We start from the raw sequence: 13,061 nt of genomic DNA on the forward strand, positions 1-13,061 counted from the left end.
AATCGCATTTTAATCGCATTTCAGTATTTAACATGAGAAATATTAATTTAAGTTTGAATGATGAATGAATCAATGAACATAATCATAAACTTCAACATCTTGTTTATTTTTCCACCAGTCTACTACGAAGACCAATATATGTGTAGTGTGCAGAAAACAGTTCAGAACATTGGAAATTCTGACCAAAAATGTTGTTTAATTTAGGGAGTTTTGCTCAGGATATTGGAAGAATTGAAGTAAATCAGAAGATGTTTTTAATACCATTTTAGATGGTAGACTTTCTTTAATTTCCCAGGCCTCTGCCACAGGCATCTTCATAGTGCCTAGAAGTGGTCTTCTGCATGCTCAAAGCAAATGACTGGATCTTCATCATCTATAGATTCATCATCTATAATATGAGCTGTCACACCAAGATCATTCTTGTTGCTAACAGAGGTCCAGTGATCCCCAGTCAGAGCCACATTTGTGGCACTCTTCACAATAACCTGTTTTAATTCTTTCCTCATCATACAGCTGCTGGATTTTCTTCGACATTGTCTTTCTGGGGTGAGTTTCCCAAAACGTTATACGTACGAGGTTAAGAAGTACCTGGCGCTAAGAACGTTTTGGGAAACTCACCCCTGGACGGTAGTTCGTAACTTGCATCAGTTGACGCAATTCGCAGCGCTTCTTGTAAGCATTTATCTTCGACCACAGGGAGCGGACAACACAAATAATGTGACGCGTCATGTATAAACGCGTGCGGAGTCGCGCGCCATTCGCGAAAGTTTAATCCAGTCTTAATGGTCCAATGAAGGTAATTTAAAAACCAGGACGTTTCCTCACAGGATGTGAATTACGGACGTTTGGTCACCCTATCGTACTAGGAATACATTTAGCAGCTAAGTTACCATTACTGACCTGCGCGTTAAGCTGGGCGTACACTGTGCGATTTTTGGCTCATTTTCGGCCGATTTTTCACTCGTTTCGGCTCAATCGCGTGTCGTGCATAGTAGCCTATAGTTTACACAGGTAAACGAGGAACGATTCACACCTCACGACCAACTCCCGATCAGAAATCGCAGCGTCGCAAGAACATCAAACATGTTTAAAATTCAAATTGCTCCTCGTGAGAGTATCGCACTGTTGAAGCAGCTCCACGAGCCGACTCTCCCTGCGATTTAGTCGTACAGTTTGAGCTGGAGCTGAGTACACGATTTAAAATATCGCACAGTGTACGCCCAGCTTTAGCCGCAACATGTTTTGCGTTGAGGTGGTAACAAGGGTGGAAGTGCTCCTGTGATAAGCGAACTCCTTCCTACATAAAGTGCAAATAACACTATTTTTGTTTGTACTTCCATCTGGAAGTTTGTTATATTTAAATTTCCCATCCACCAACGTAGCCTCTTCAGTCATCTCCATCATGCTCATCTTATTGTGCGTCCATATAATCTGTATGCCCGGAACTCGCGCACTGAGAAACATTCCACGGTGCAAAAGTGTCTCGTCCGTTAAATGCGTTAAAATGCGTTAATTTTCCTGTAATTAATTAATCGAAATTAACGCGTTAAAGTCCCACCACTAATATATATATATATATATATATATATATATATATATATATATATATATATATATATATATATATATATATATATATATATATATATATATATATGCACAAGCACACACAATCACACAAATAAATGTACACACATGCACATAAATGCACACACAAGTCCAGAAACACAATTTCTGCAATTTATCTCTCAGCATATATTTCCCACAATGCACCTTTTTATTCCCCACAAAGTGCACTCAATAGTGCACAACTACAGAGAATTTGGACATGTGCCATCTGCAACCTGTCAATTTTATAGGGATTTTATAGGGAATTATCAATTTCATAGGGATGCCTGAAAAGAGTTTGTTGCAGAGTACGGCTGACCCTGTGGTTACTGTTTCAGCTCAGTGTCAATGAAGAAAGAAGAGCTGTGTCTGTATGAGATCGGTGGAAACATCAGTAAGTACTGCATATTATCAGTCACCGACCATAGATATCTATGGGTAATGTTACTTCTACCATAGATATCTACTGTACATATTTTACCTCTACCATAGATATCTACTGTTAATGTTACCTCTACCATAGATATCTACTGTACATATTTTACCTCTACCATAGATATCTACTGTTAATGTTACTTCTACCATAGGTATCTACTGTACATATTTTACCTCTACCATGGATATCTACTGTTAATGTTACCTCTACCATAGATATCTACTGTACAGTGATGGCTAAGTTACTTTGAAAAAGTAATCTGATTACTGATTACAGATTACTCCTTTTAAAAGTAACTTAGTTATGTTACTGATTACTTGATTTTAAAAGTAACTACGTTAGATTACAAGTTACTTTAATAGTTACATTCAGCAGCAAAATAAATATTTCCAATATTCACTTTATTGGAAGTGCATTTTTAACAGTAACAATGTATTGAAGCAGGTTTGGTAACCGAGGCAGAAACTGCTTAATCCAAAAATCCAGAGGAGGGAATCTTTATTGATAACGCAACCCTGGTGCGCGCCGTCGCCGCCCCCCCCCAGTGTCACTTAAAGGGCAAGACTCGCCGTGAGGAGTAGTAGTCGCTATAGTATCTCCTGACATTACGTTTGTGTAGCTGTGCGGTATTATTTGTAAATTTATTTGTAAACATAATACAAGCAAACTGTTCAGTCAAACAGCTTGTGAAACGAAATACCATTACAATTTCAAGCATTTTTAAGTAGGCTACGTTAGTCAAAATTCCAGCACTTTTCAAACGTGGAACACAAAGCAACATTAAAATTCATCATTCCTCTGTTTTTGAGGGGTGTTTCTTTATACTACCACATATCGTTACGGGAGGACACTGCAAAAAATGACTTGGAAAACGTGCTCGCGCTTTCACAAGGTCGCGCGCAGCGTGCGAAGTCGAGCGCTACGGTCAGACGCAAAAGTAGAACTGACCAAGAAGAAAGATAAAATATATATTTTACTAGGGAAAATAAAAATAGTAACGCACAGTTATTTGGATAAGTAACTTTAATCTGATTACTGGACTGGAAATAGTAGCGCGTTATATTACTCGTTACCGAAAAAAGTGGTAAGATTAGAGTAACTGACATCACTGCTACTGTACATATTTTACTTCTACCATAGATATCTACTGTACATATTTTACTTCTACCATAGATATCTACTGTTAATGTTACTTCTACCATAGATATCTACTGTTAATGTTACCTCTACCATAGATATCTACTGTACATATTGTACTTCTACCATAGATATCTACTGTTAATGTTACCTCTACCATAGATATCTACTGTACATATGTCACCTCTACTATATATATCTACTGTACTTGTTACCACTGCCATAGACATCTAATTTATCTGTTTCATCTACCATAGATATATCTATTGTACCTCTGTTACATCTAAGATGGCTACATCATACGTGTGTGTGTGTGTGTGTGTGTGTGTGTGTGTGTGTGTGTGTGTGTGTGTGTGTGTGTGTGTGTTTATGTAGAAGAGCGCTGTTTGGATGGGGAGACGTACATGAAAGCACTTCTGGACCTGAACCCCACTGCGGAGTGGGTTATCAAATCAGTCCAGCGCTAACACTCATAACACAAACTGCCAATTAAGCAACTGCCCAATCACACTACATTTTTCTTAAAGGCGAGGACTAACACAACATTAAAGGGAATGTCGAACTTAAACACCCAAAGTCCAGTCTAAAGCCTGCCTTGCTCTCCCATGACACTTTGGCACTGGATTTGAAAGAGAATTCCTGCCAGTTGCTGTTTCCTGGAATTTCAAAGATGCTTCCTGCTCTAGGACATGATTTGCAAGAAATTTGTTCTCCAGTGTTCAGTCCAACAATTATACAACAGAAGAGTGCTCCATCAAGTCTCCACTAAGTCTCCATCAAGTCTCTACTAAGTCTCCACAAGTCTGAGGCTCAGCAGAGATGCTCTCATACAAATGCGATGAAACGTTTCCTTACGTCTCCTAAGTTTAGTGCTAATAGTGAGCTCAGGGGTAGACTCTTTTCTTCTGAAGCCCGGTCCTCTGCCCCGGGACCACCCGGCCCCCAGGACCCCAGCCCGGCCATGTGTGTGTCGTCACAAGGCCTCACCCACCTGAGGCAGGTGATCATGTGGTAAGAGTACTTAGGTGGGTGGAGCTTGACAGTGTGGTTAGGAACCATTCTTGTAGGGTAGGAATCATTCATCTAATACTTGAGATGCAAGCTGCTATAAAATACCTAGAATACAACCCCTTCAAAAAACCACTTTAACTCTTTAACACTTTAACCTCTTTAACTTCCCCTTAAATACCTAACCACTTTACCCCCCCCCCCCCCCAATACCTCATCACTTTACCATCACAGTAACCTACCCCCCTCCTCCACATACCACAAATAAGAACATAATTACATCTCACGATTACATACTTATCGTAAACACTACACTAAGGAAGTAAAAAAATCTTTGTTCATACAGTGGGGAAACCAATAAAATTAAAGGTATCACTCCAATTACCCTTTCAGTACACATTCACTCCAGTAATCATTCGAGTACACGTACACTCCAATAACTTTGAGTACACATTCACAAGCACCGTCTTTAGGGGACTGACCTCCACACATTACCAATAACAATACCTGTCCCCAAAATGCCACCTGGAAAGTGAAGGAACTGGAGTTTGAAACTTGGGACCTGGTGTCTGTAGATCAGAACCTGGTGTCTGTAGATCAGGACGTGGTGTCTGTAGATCAGGACCTGGTGTCTGTAGCTTAGGGGCCGTGTAGCTGCTGGACATCTCGGTAGAGAGCATCTATCACCAGTGAGCTGGTCTCTGAGCCTCTCAGGAAGGCTTTGGTAAGTATGAATGGTCTCTGCAGGTCACAAACAGGGCTGTAGCTAATGAACCAGTGAACGCATGGTGTCTGCAGGTCACACATCAGCCAACTCAGCACAGGGACCTGGTTGTCTTCTGAAATGGTCTTTGTGTTTTCTAATGTCCATACTACACGCAGTGAAACACACACACACCACACACACACTTCTGTAACGGTACTTTCAAAGGGAACGTGTCGGCACTTTTGTGTGCATATGCAGTCTTAATTAAATTAAATTGCCTTTAATTGATGATTGTTGCTTTTAATGATGTAGGTGTAATTTCAAACGAATAGTTCAATTCAGGTGATTTTTTTAAAAATATTGTTTATTTTATGTTTTTTACTGTGAAAAGTGACTGTACTGTGTCCTAACACATCATGAATGACCACTAAACAGTTTTGTAATAAATATGCAATTACACATTGAGGCTTTGGCTGAATTACTTTAATATGGCCACACCATTTAATACAGGGGTACTGATAAAAGGTTTGTGTGTGTGTGTGTGTGCGTGCGTGTGCCTACATTACAAGCACATGTTTGCGTTGGTGGGACTGCAGTGTTGCATGTAGTGCCTGTGTGTAGAGGGGAAATGGGGTCTGAATGCAGTTGGGCGGTCTGAGCTGACCCGACCGGGCCAGTTCACACACTGAGTCCAGCATTGACTTCACACACGCCTTATCTGCACAGACACAACACATAGAGACCAAACACAGCCACGTCCCCCAATCAGATTATAGATTATTAGTATGAAGCAATATTAGTCACAATCAGCATAAAATTATAATTGTATTTGCCATCACTGAAGCGGATCAGATTTTAACTTCTCTTGGTTACTTCTGTTTTCCATTAGATATTTACTGGCACTGGTTTTTTGTTTACCTTGTTTGTGGTTCCTTTTCCACTGGGTCATCCAGAATCCTTGTAGTGTGATGTTTCTGAATATGAGGGATTTCTGCACAGCAGGGAGACCCACATCACCAGTGTGTGTGTGTGTGTGTGTGTTTTACTAATGTCATGAATATAAATGAGTGTTCTAATGGTTCTACTCACTGCTGGAACCTGGAGAGGCTTTTTGGCCATGCCTCCGTAGGTCACCAACGTTCCTCCGTAGCTGATGAGAGAGCATCGGTTCAACTATACAAGTCATCCCAATTCATTCATGCTTTTCTTGTTTTGGAGTGTTTGCTCTGCCTTGTGGAACTGCGCTAACGGGCGTAGTTTGCAAACTGAGTGCATCCATCTACAAGCCTTGTACGAGATGTGTAGGGGTTTGAGGTCACAGGACGTGGGTGAGAGAGGCACATCATGAAGGTGGTTCACCTACTCTAAATGAGAGAGCACCAGCCCCCCACTGAGCCCTCCGACACAGTTCAGTCCCAGCTTGGGTTTAGGAACCTCCTGTAACAGCAAAACCAAATATCCAAACACGTCACACTGGCGCCGATTCCTGTTACTGCAGTGGTCAGCACTGACTCCGTGTACAGCGGTGATACACACATTGGATCAGCACCGATTCCTGTTATGGTAGTGATACACATCACATCAGAACTGATTCCAGGAGTGATGAACATATTGGATCAGCACTGATTTCTGTTACATGAAACACATTAGACCGATTTGTGTTACGGCAGTGTAACACATTAGATCACAGCGGTGTTGGTGTTACCATGTGTGCATATTGTTAACCTTGTAAATCCTGTAGAGCGCTTTGTGTCAACGTGTTGTGAAAAGCGCTATACAAATATATTTGATTTGATTTGATATTGATTCAGTCAGGTCAGGTGTATTCTAAATATGTTGAGTTCTAACCCAGTGGATATTAGTAGGCAAAGCAACCTTCAGCAGATCTGTTCACGTTAGATAACGCATCCATCTAAACAGGAAATGAAAAAAATTAAAATTGTAGAACACCTGGAAGACATGGTGAAGGCCTGATGACATCACTTCCTCTTCTGTGATGACATAATCTGCTCCAAGATCCTGGAGTTCTTTCACCAGCTCTCCACAGTTTGGCCTAAAAAACACAGTCACACACACACACACACACACACACACACACACGTCTATGATGCTGTAGAATATTTTGACGGGAGGATAATGTTACTGTCTCATGATGTACTGCATTTTGATTGGACGGTGAGGTACCTGTCTCTGATGAGGTTGATGGTTATGATGTTCAGTGCTGCAGCTATCTGGATCACAGCTTGGCCCACTGCACTGTTAGCTCCATTCTGAATCACTGTGGAACCTGTGAACCAATGATAGATGAGATAATTCACTCATTCATTTGTTAATTAAATGAGTGAGACAAGGTATAACCTCTTAAAATCAGTGCTTTGCTGTTTTGGATTTGCATATTTGTCAACTGCCATTCACCCTGTCAAATAAGCTTGTTAGGGTGTGTTGGATATAGAAACAGTGTCTTCAAAGATATGAGGTATAGAGCCACTACCTGCTGGGAGGGTTTGGAAGTCGTGAAGCATCCTGTAGGCAGTGCAGGGGTTGACTGCGATGGTCGCGGCTCCCAGCACAGAGATGTCCTTAGGGACGGAGATCAGGTGGGTCTCCTCACACACTGTCTCTGTTCTCCACGTACCTGCACGGGACACACAGTCACTGATCTCCATGATTATCTCTGATTAGAGGTGTCCATGTAGTTGCAGCTAGTCTCCTACAGCAACTCCTACAGGCCTGAATGAGGAAACTGGAGTTTATGCTGCCCCCTAGAGGCTGATAAGCAAGATCTAAGCTCAAAGCAAGATCAATACCCATTCACATAGAATAGTTTTTTTTTTTTTGTTTGGATGTCAAGTTAGTTACAACCAGGAGAGAAACAGAATAGGTTTAAATGGGAAAAGTTTAATCATTAAAGCCCGTTTTGCCAATATTACCATTACATTGTAATATTACCAAAAATGTATTTTGGAGGGTAGTATCATGGTTCAGTAGTTCACCAGTTCACTATAGAGCAGTTCTGTTTCACTACTATATGTCCTTACCAAACCCTGCGTCCACAGGCACCACCCAGTCACCTGGTCTCACGCTGATGACATCACTGCCCACTTCCACCACCTCTCCCACCCCCTCGTTTCCGCCCACAGCAGGGAGGGGGCACAGGATTGGGTAGGTGCCTGCCAACAGTGTAAACCTGTCATTGTTTTCCAATTCAGGCATTTCCTGAACACGAATAAAAGCCTTTTACTTCATTTCCAGAAAAGAGAGCGAAAATTATAGATCACAGAACAAAGGAAACTAGAAACTGCACTATGTCTTATGATGAAATTACATCTACAGCCACAGTACAGCTGTCAGCTACAGTACAGCTCTCAGACACATTACAGATGTTAGCCACAGAACAGCAGTTGGGCATATTCCCTCATTCCGGCAGTCATGACCTTTTGAACACTGATTATGTGGCAGAACAAACGTGTGGGCTGGATCAGTATGACTGTGGACAGAATTAAGCCCCTCTGCTATGAGCCTTTCCACGATAATCAGCTCGCTGACTAAGTGTTCACCCTATTCATGAGCTCAATCTTGAGGGTTGGAGCGAGCACAAAAAAAGTCAGAATTGTGAGATTAAAGTCAGAATTGCGAGAAAAAAGTCAGAATTCTGACTTTAATCTCAGAATTCTGGCTGCCCTTTTTTTCCAATGCCCCCCTTTTTTTATAGTGGCCCTAATCCTCTGCCATAGTTAGCCGAGGGAGGAGGGTGTTTGTTTGTACCCTGAACCATGTTGATGTCTGCTGGGTTAACCGGAGCTGCCAGCATCTTCACTCTGACACTGTGCATGCTCAGTGCCGGCAGAGGCAGATGTTCTAATCTAAACCCGTAAAACAGACAAAAAAAAAATATCATACAGGATATACAGAAACTGTACAGCGCACAACAGCACCTCCTAGTGGCCACAAACAGAACAAGAAAATCCTGTTCATTAGATAAATCTGGTTCTTGTTTAAAGATTACGGTATTATAACGTAAAGTGTTACCAAATACACTGCAACAGTTGTGTTTGTTGAGGAAACCACCTTTGACCAACCGGAGCTGGACAGTCTGTGTGTAAGTATAAGCTGTGCTTTGATAATGAATGCTTCCCAGTTCAGGTTTGTACTCATTGGAGAAAGCAACTTAAACATCACCTTAAAAACGTGGATCACCAAGTCGCTATCATATTACCAATGTCGATTTATCAGGAAAATGAACCAAAGATCCTCATGATCCTGTGATGTGTTGGCACTGTGATAAAACAACCCTGTCATTCCCTGGTAGCCTTGTTACAGTGCATGTGGGATTGTGAAAGAACATCGTAGATCTTTGAGATGGACACAATGTTGTTCCTCATGAATGTCAAACATGCAGTTGATGAAAGTGCTAATGTTCTCCCTGTAGTCACACACAGAGAGTTTATGGAATCAACTACTCAAACTGTGCAGTGTCACTTCTTTTCTGTTTTCCTTTTAAAAAAAATTATTTGCGAAGAAATTTTGAAGTTAAGGAAAAATTTTTAAGATTCATTGAAAGAGCTTCAGGCAGGTAAATAGAAACCGCTGTAGAGTACAAACCCTATTCATGTGAATCTGATACAGCTGCAGTGTCTGTATCATTATTTCAACACAATACCTTGTAATAATACCATCAGACACGTTTTACATTTTCCCATATCTTTGCTTCTTAAGCCACAAATTGAAACTGTTATACTATTGATCAATGCAAACACATTCTCTACCACACCCCACATCACATAAAGGGTCATAAATCATAAAGGGTCACCCCCCCCACCCCTTTACCTCACTGCGGACACATTGGCCGTGTGCTCCCGGTACACCAGTGCGGAGCAGTGGCTCAGCAGTCTCCAGCCCTGCACCCCCCACCAGCGTGGCCTCCCCAGCCCCGGCCCCTTCAGCCCAGCCTGGGCTAGTCCACACACCAGCCCTCTCATCGCTCTGGGTGTATCTGAGCACCAGCCTGCAGGAGGGAGGCAGAAAAGTGGGTGGCTTCCTCTGCTCTGAAAGTGTTGTAACTTCACACTCAGGGGTGTGCTATGAAGAAACGGTGTGCTTTTCTTTAGTGACGCAGTGGCGACTGAAAGGGATGTTTAAACTCTCGGGCTTTTTCACAGTAATTGAGCAACACAGGTCAACACTGAATTATACAGTCACGATTGTTCACTCCGTTGATAAAGTTCAGTTAGCTAGTTTTAGCAAGTCTGCAAATATACACAGCCCAAACAAAATTGGTAATTTTCACATATCTGATCATGATTCACCAGCTGTAACTGGAAATGACTTGAACAACCTGCATTTAGACACAACTAATTCACACAATTTGGCAATCCACAGAAAAAAATTAACATCTTGGTCATGATTCCCAACATTTCCACAGAATTTTCCAAAGAATCCAAAGTTACCACTCAGTGAGAATATCAAAATACACATGACACCTAAAATACTATCAACCAAATAATTCTAAATTTCCACAGGCTGTCACACATCACCAATCTTCCTCACATAAACTACCAGTCAAATTTTCTGACAACTAACTAAATGCATGTTCTTACTAGTGAAAAAGGCATTTTAATCTAATTATGATTAAATTTGTCTATAAAACAAATATCATTTGGGAAAGGTGTTATTTATGAATTCATTCTTAACACTCACACACAGAGACACACACGAGCACACACTTTTAAATGCAGCCTCAGCAAAGTTTTATTTCAGAACGTTAGTTCCTCACTCTACAAGTTGTCTGTATATGTGAGAATGTGGAAAAGCATCATAGGTGCTGCTTCAGCTGATTAATAGTGTGACGGGCGGGGTGAGCAACTAAAAAGGAAGCGATCACGCCGAGTCTCAGGGGAAAAAGGATGATTTAATAGAAAGTGTGCAAACCAAAAACCCGTGCAATAGATCCAAATTAAGGATATAATGACCAGCGGTCAACTGGTACAAAGACAAGACATATATAGGCAAACAAACGACCCTCAGGTGAGACGGATCATGGGCTCCGCCCACCTGAGGGACGCACACGATGTCACAAAAAAACAACAACAACAGCCGCTGTGGACGGAGGCGACCGGTAGGGGGCCGCCTCACCGTGACAAATAGAACACCAAAATATATCAAAATATAAGACAATTATTTCAAAGTATGTAATATTTGTTTATTAGAGCATAATACATTTTTTCTTTCATTGGTTTGGCATCCTTCCTGTATTTTTTATGTTGAAAATAATCCAAATATGTTTTTGATAAACTTTTGACAGGTACATTTACATTCACATTTATGGCATTTAGCAGACGCTCTTATCCAGAGCGACTTACAAAAGTGCTATGTAGTTGCTTGGAATCTCCAAGGTAGTATAGATAGTCCTGAACACAAGGTACTCTAAGCTGGAAAAACCACTAGACGAAAGTCAAATGATACCTAACAATTATACCTGAATATACACATCACCTGAGGAAAAAGACAGTAAACAATTCCTATAATACAATTATGCACAATACCTGAGAAAAGACAGTAAGCAATACCTGTAACTAACACCGGAGGAAAGAGATGATAAAGCACAATAGACGAAGCAGGTAGTGTATAACCCAAACATATTGCATTAGGAGAAACGCAGATATAACCCAGATATGATGTGTTTTTGAGAGACTACTGTGACCTAGTCCATGGCAGCCGATTAAGTGCGACTGTGACCAAAGACAGTCACGATTATCTTCTGAATTGATGCTACTCATTAAACAGCCTTGACAACTACACTCATGCCTTACAGCACTCCACAGATTAAATACGTTAAGCAGCAAGTTATAAGTCAGTGAATAAGTCCACCCCTGTATTTCAGTTACTGTTGACTAAGACACATATCAGCAGTCATGGTAACAAAGGAAAACAGCAGATCATGAAAAAAGCAAAAATAAGGAAGTTGGTGAATTGCAACAATAAGGAAGATCATAAAAATTCTTCACTAATTGTGTGTGAGTAGAGGTCATGTTCCCTCTGCTTCAAGGAAAAACACAGAACAAAGCATGACCTGGTCGACACACCGAAAGAATAGCTAAACTGAATATAATAATCAAAGCATCAGCGGCAATGCTCCTAGAACCCTCACACCTTCATAACCCTTCCAACAGCTGAAGAACTTTGCTCAAATGACCTGTCTCCACACATGAACCAGTGCCGATGTGCCCCCATCACACTGTCCTCTCCTTCAGAGGTAATGGTCCCCAATCACACCACCTTCTCCTGTGGAGGGCACAGTGTATATATCACACCACCCTCTTTTGCAGGGGACACTATCTTTCAAGCCAGTATCTCCTTTGGAGGGGACAGTCTCCATCATGCTACCCTCTCCTTTGGAGGGGACAGGTTCCATCACACCACCTCTCCTTCAGTCTCTGTCATTTATTTGACAAATAAAACTGGATGTTGGATGAACGGTGATGAACAGTGACACCGATAGTGATTGTGGTTTTGATGGACTGATAGTTGTCACAGTTTTCATCTTTTGGAGCACCATGTGTACAGATTTGTGCTTGTGTGGACCAGAGATGCTCAAAAGTCACAAAATATAAATCCATGAGTATTTGGGCTAGAGTTGTTCCAGTGTCTTTGTTTCCCACACTGTTTACACATTGGTGTTCTTCGGTTATGTCCAAGGATTTTACACTCCCTATAGCCAAAGGCTCCATGTATGGTACTTCAGCCAAAACCATAGCAAACCTGGTTTATTCACATGTGATGTTTCTCTCCAATTTCCCACTCGAGATAAGTGGATGTTGTGATTCTTCACAATAAAAGGGGTTGCTTCCCAAATCTCCAAAACAAAAGTAAGGAATAATGGCAACAAAGAATCAAAGTTTTTCACACACAGTGCCTGTATAATGGACTGACTCTTATTTTTGTTTTGTTATTTTGGACAAATCAGAGTCAAGAGTCATTATTTCATCATTTCAAATGAAGTTTAGAGGCGATTTAAATGCGACTTCGACTTGAGTGCCCATCTCTAGTGTGAAGTCGTGTGAAACAGGTCAGGTGTTTAATACTCATATATAACACATTACTTCTATTGTTCAAAATAATGTTAAATATTAGAAACCGAAAATAATTAATAAAAATATATTGATATAA

At 41.1% G+C, this 13,061-nt stretch overlaps 2 protein-coding genes across 3 annotated transcripts in view; one reads left to right on the plus strand and one right to left on the minus strand.

Annotated features, from left to right (window-relative positions):
• Positions 1 to 5,348, plus strand: part of arhgap18 (Rho GTPase activating protein 18) — a 31,565-nt gene extending 26,217 nt beyond the window's left edge. For both annotated transcript variants that reach the window (XM_077016589.1, XM_077016588.1), the window contains exons 14-15: positions 1,947 to 2,002; positions 3,557 to 5,348. In XM_077016589.1, the coding sequence (XP_076872704.1) occupies positions 1,947 to 2,002; positions 3,557 to 3,648 (148 nt within the window). In that variant the 3' untranslated portion in view covers positions 3,649 to 5,348. The remainder of the gene's footprint in view (positions 1 to 1,946; positions 2,003 to 3,556) is intronic.
• A 15-nt stretch (positions 5,349 to 5,363) lies between these two features.
• LOC143522759 (enoyl-[acyl-carrier-protein] reductase, mitochondrial) overlaps positions 5,364 to 13,061 on the minus strand; it is a 34,146-nt gene continuing 26,448 nt past the window's right edge. The window contains exons 3-12 of the mRNA XM_077016590.1: positions 9,723 to 9,900; positions 8,661 to 8,758; positions 7,934 to 8,065; positions 7,387 to 7,530; positions 7,080 to 7,182; positions 6,846 to 6,948; positions 6,259 to 6,332; positions 5,985 to 6,045; positions 5,814 to 5,886; positions 5,364 to 5,613 (exon numbers count right to left, since the gene is read on the minus strand). Of these exons, the coding sequence (XP_076872705.1) occupies positions 5,453 to 5,613; positions 5,814 to 5,886; positions 5,985 to 6,045; positions 6,259 to 6,332; positions 6,846 to 6,948; positions 7,080 to 7,182; positions 7,387 to 7,530; positions 7,934 to 8,065; positions 8,661 to 8,758; positions 9,723 to 9,900 (1,127 nt within the window). The 3' untranslated portion in view covers positions 5,364 to 5,452. The remainder of the gene's footprint in view (positions 5,614 to 5,813; positions 5,887 to 5,984; positions 6,046 to 6,258; positions 6,333 to 6,845; positions 6,949 to 7,079; positions 7,183 to 7,386; positions 7,531 to 7,933; positions 8,066 to 8,660; positions 8,759 to 9,722; positions 9,901 to 13,061) is intronic.

Source organism: Brachyhypopomus gauderio, chromosome 9, assembly GCF_052324685.1.
Source record: "Brachyhypopomus gauderio isolate BG-103 chromosome 9, BGAUD_0.2, whole genome shotgun sequence".
Lineage (NCBI taxonomy): Eukaryota > Metazoa > Chordata > Actinopteri > Gymnotiformes > Hypopomidae > Brachyhypopomus > Brachyhypopomus gauderio.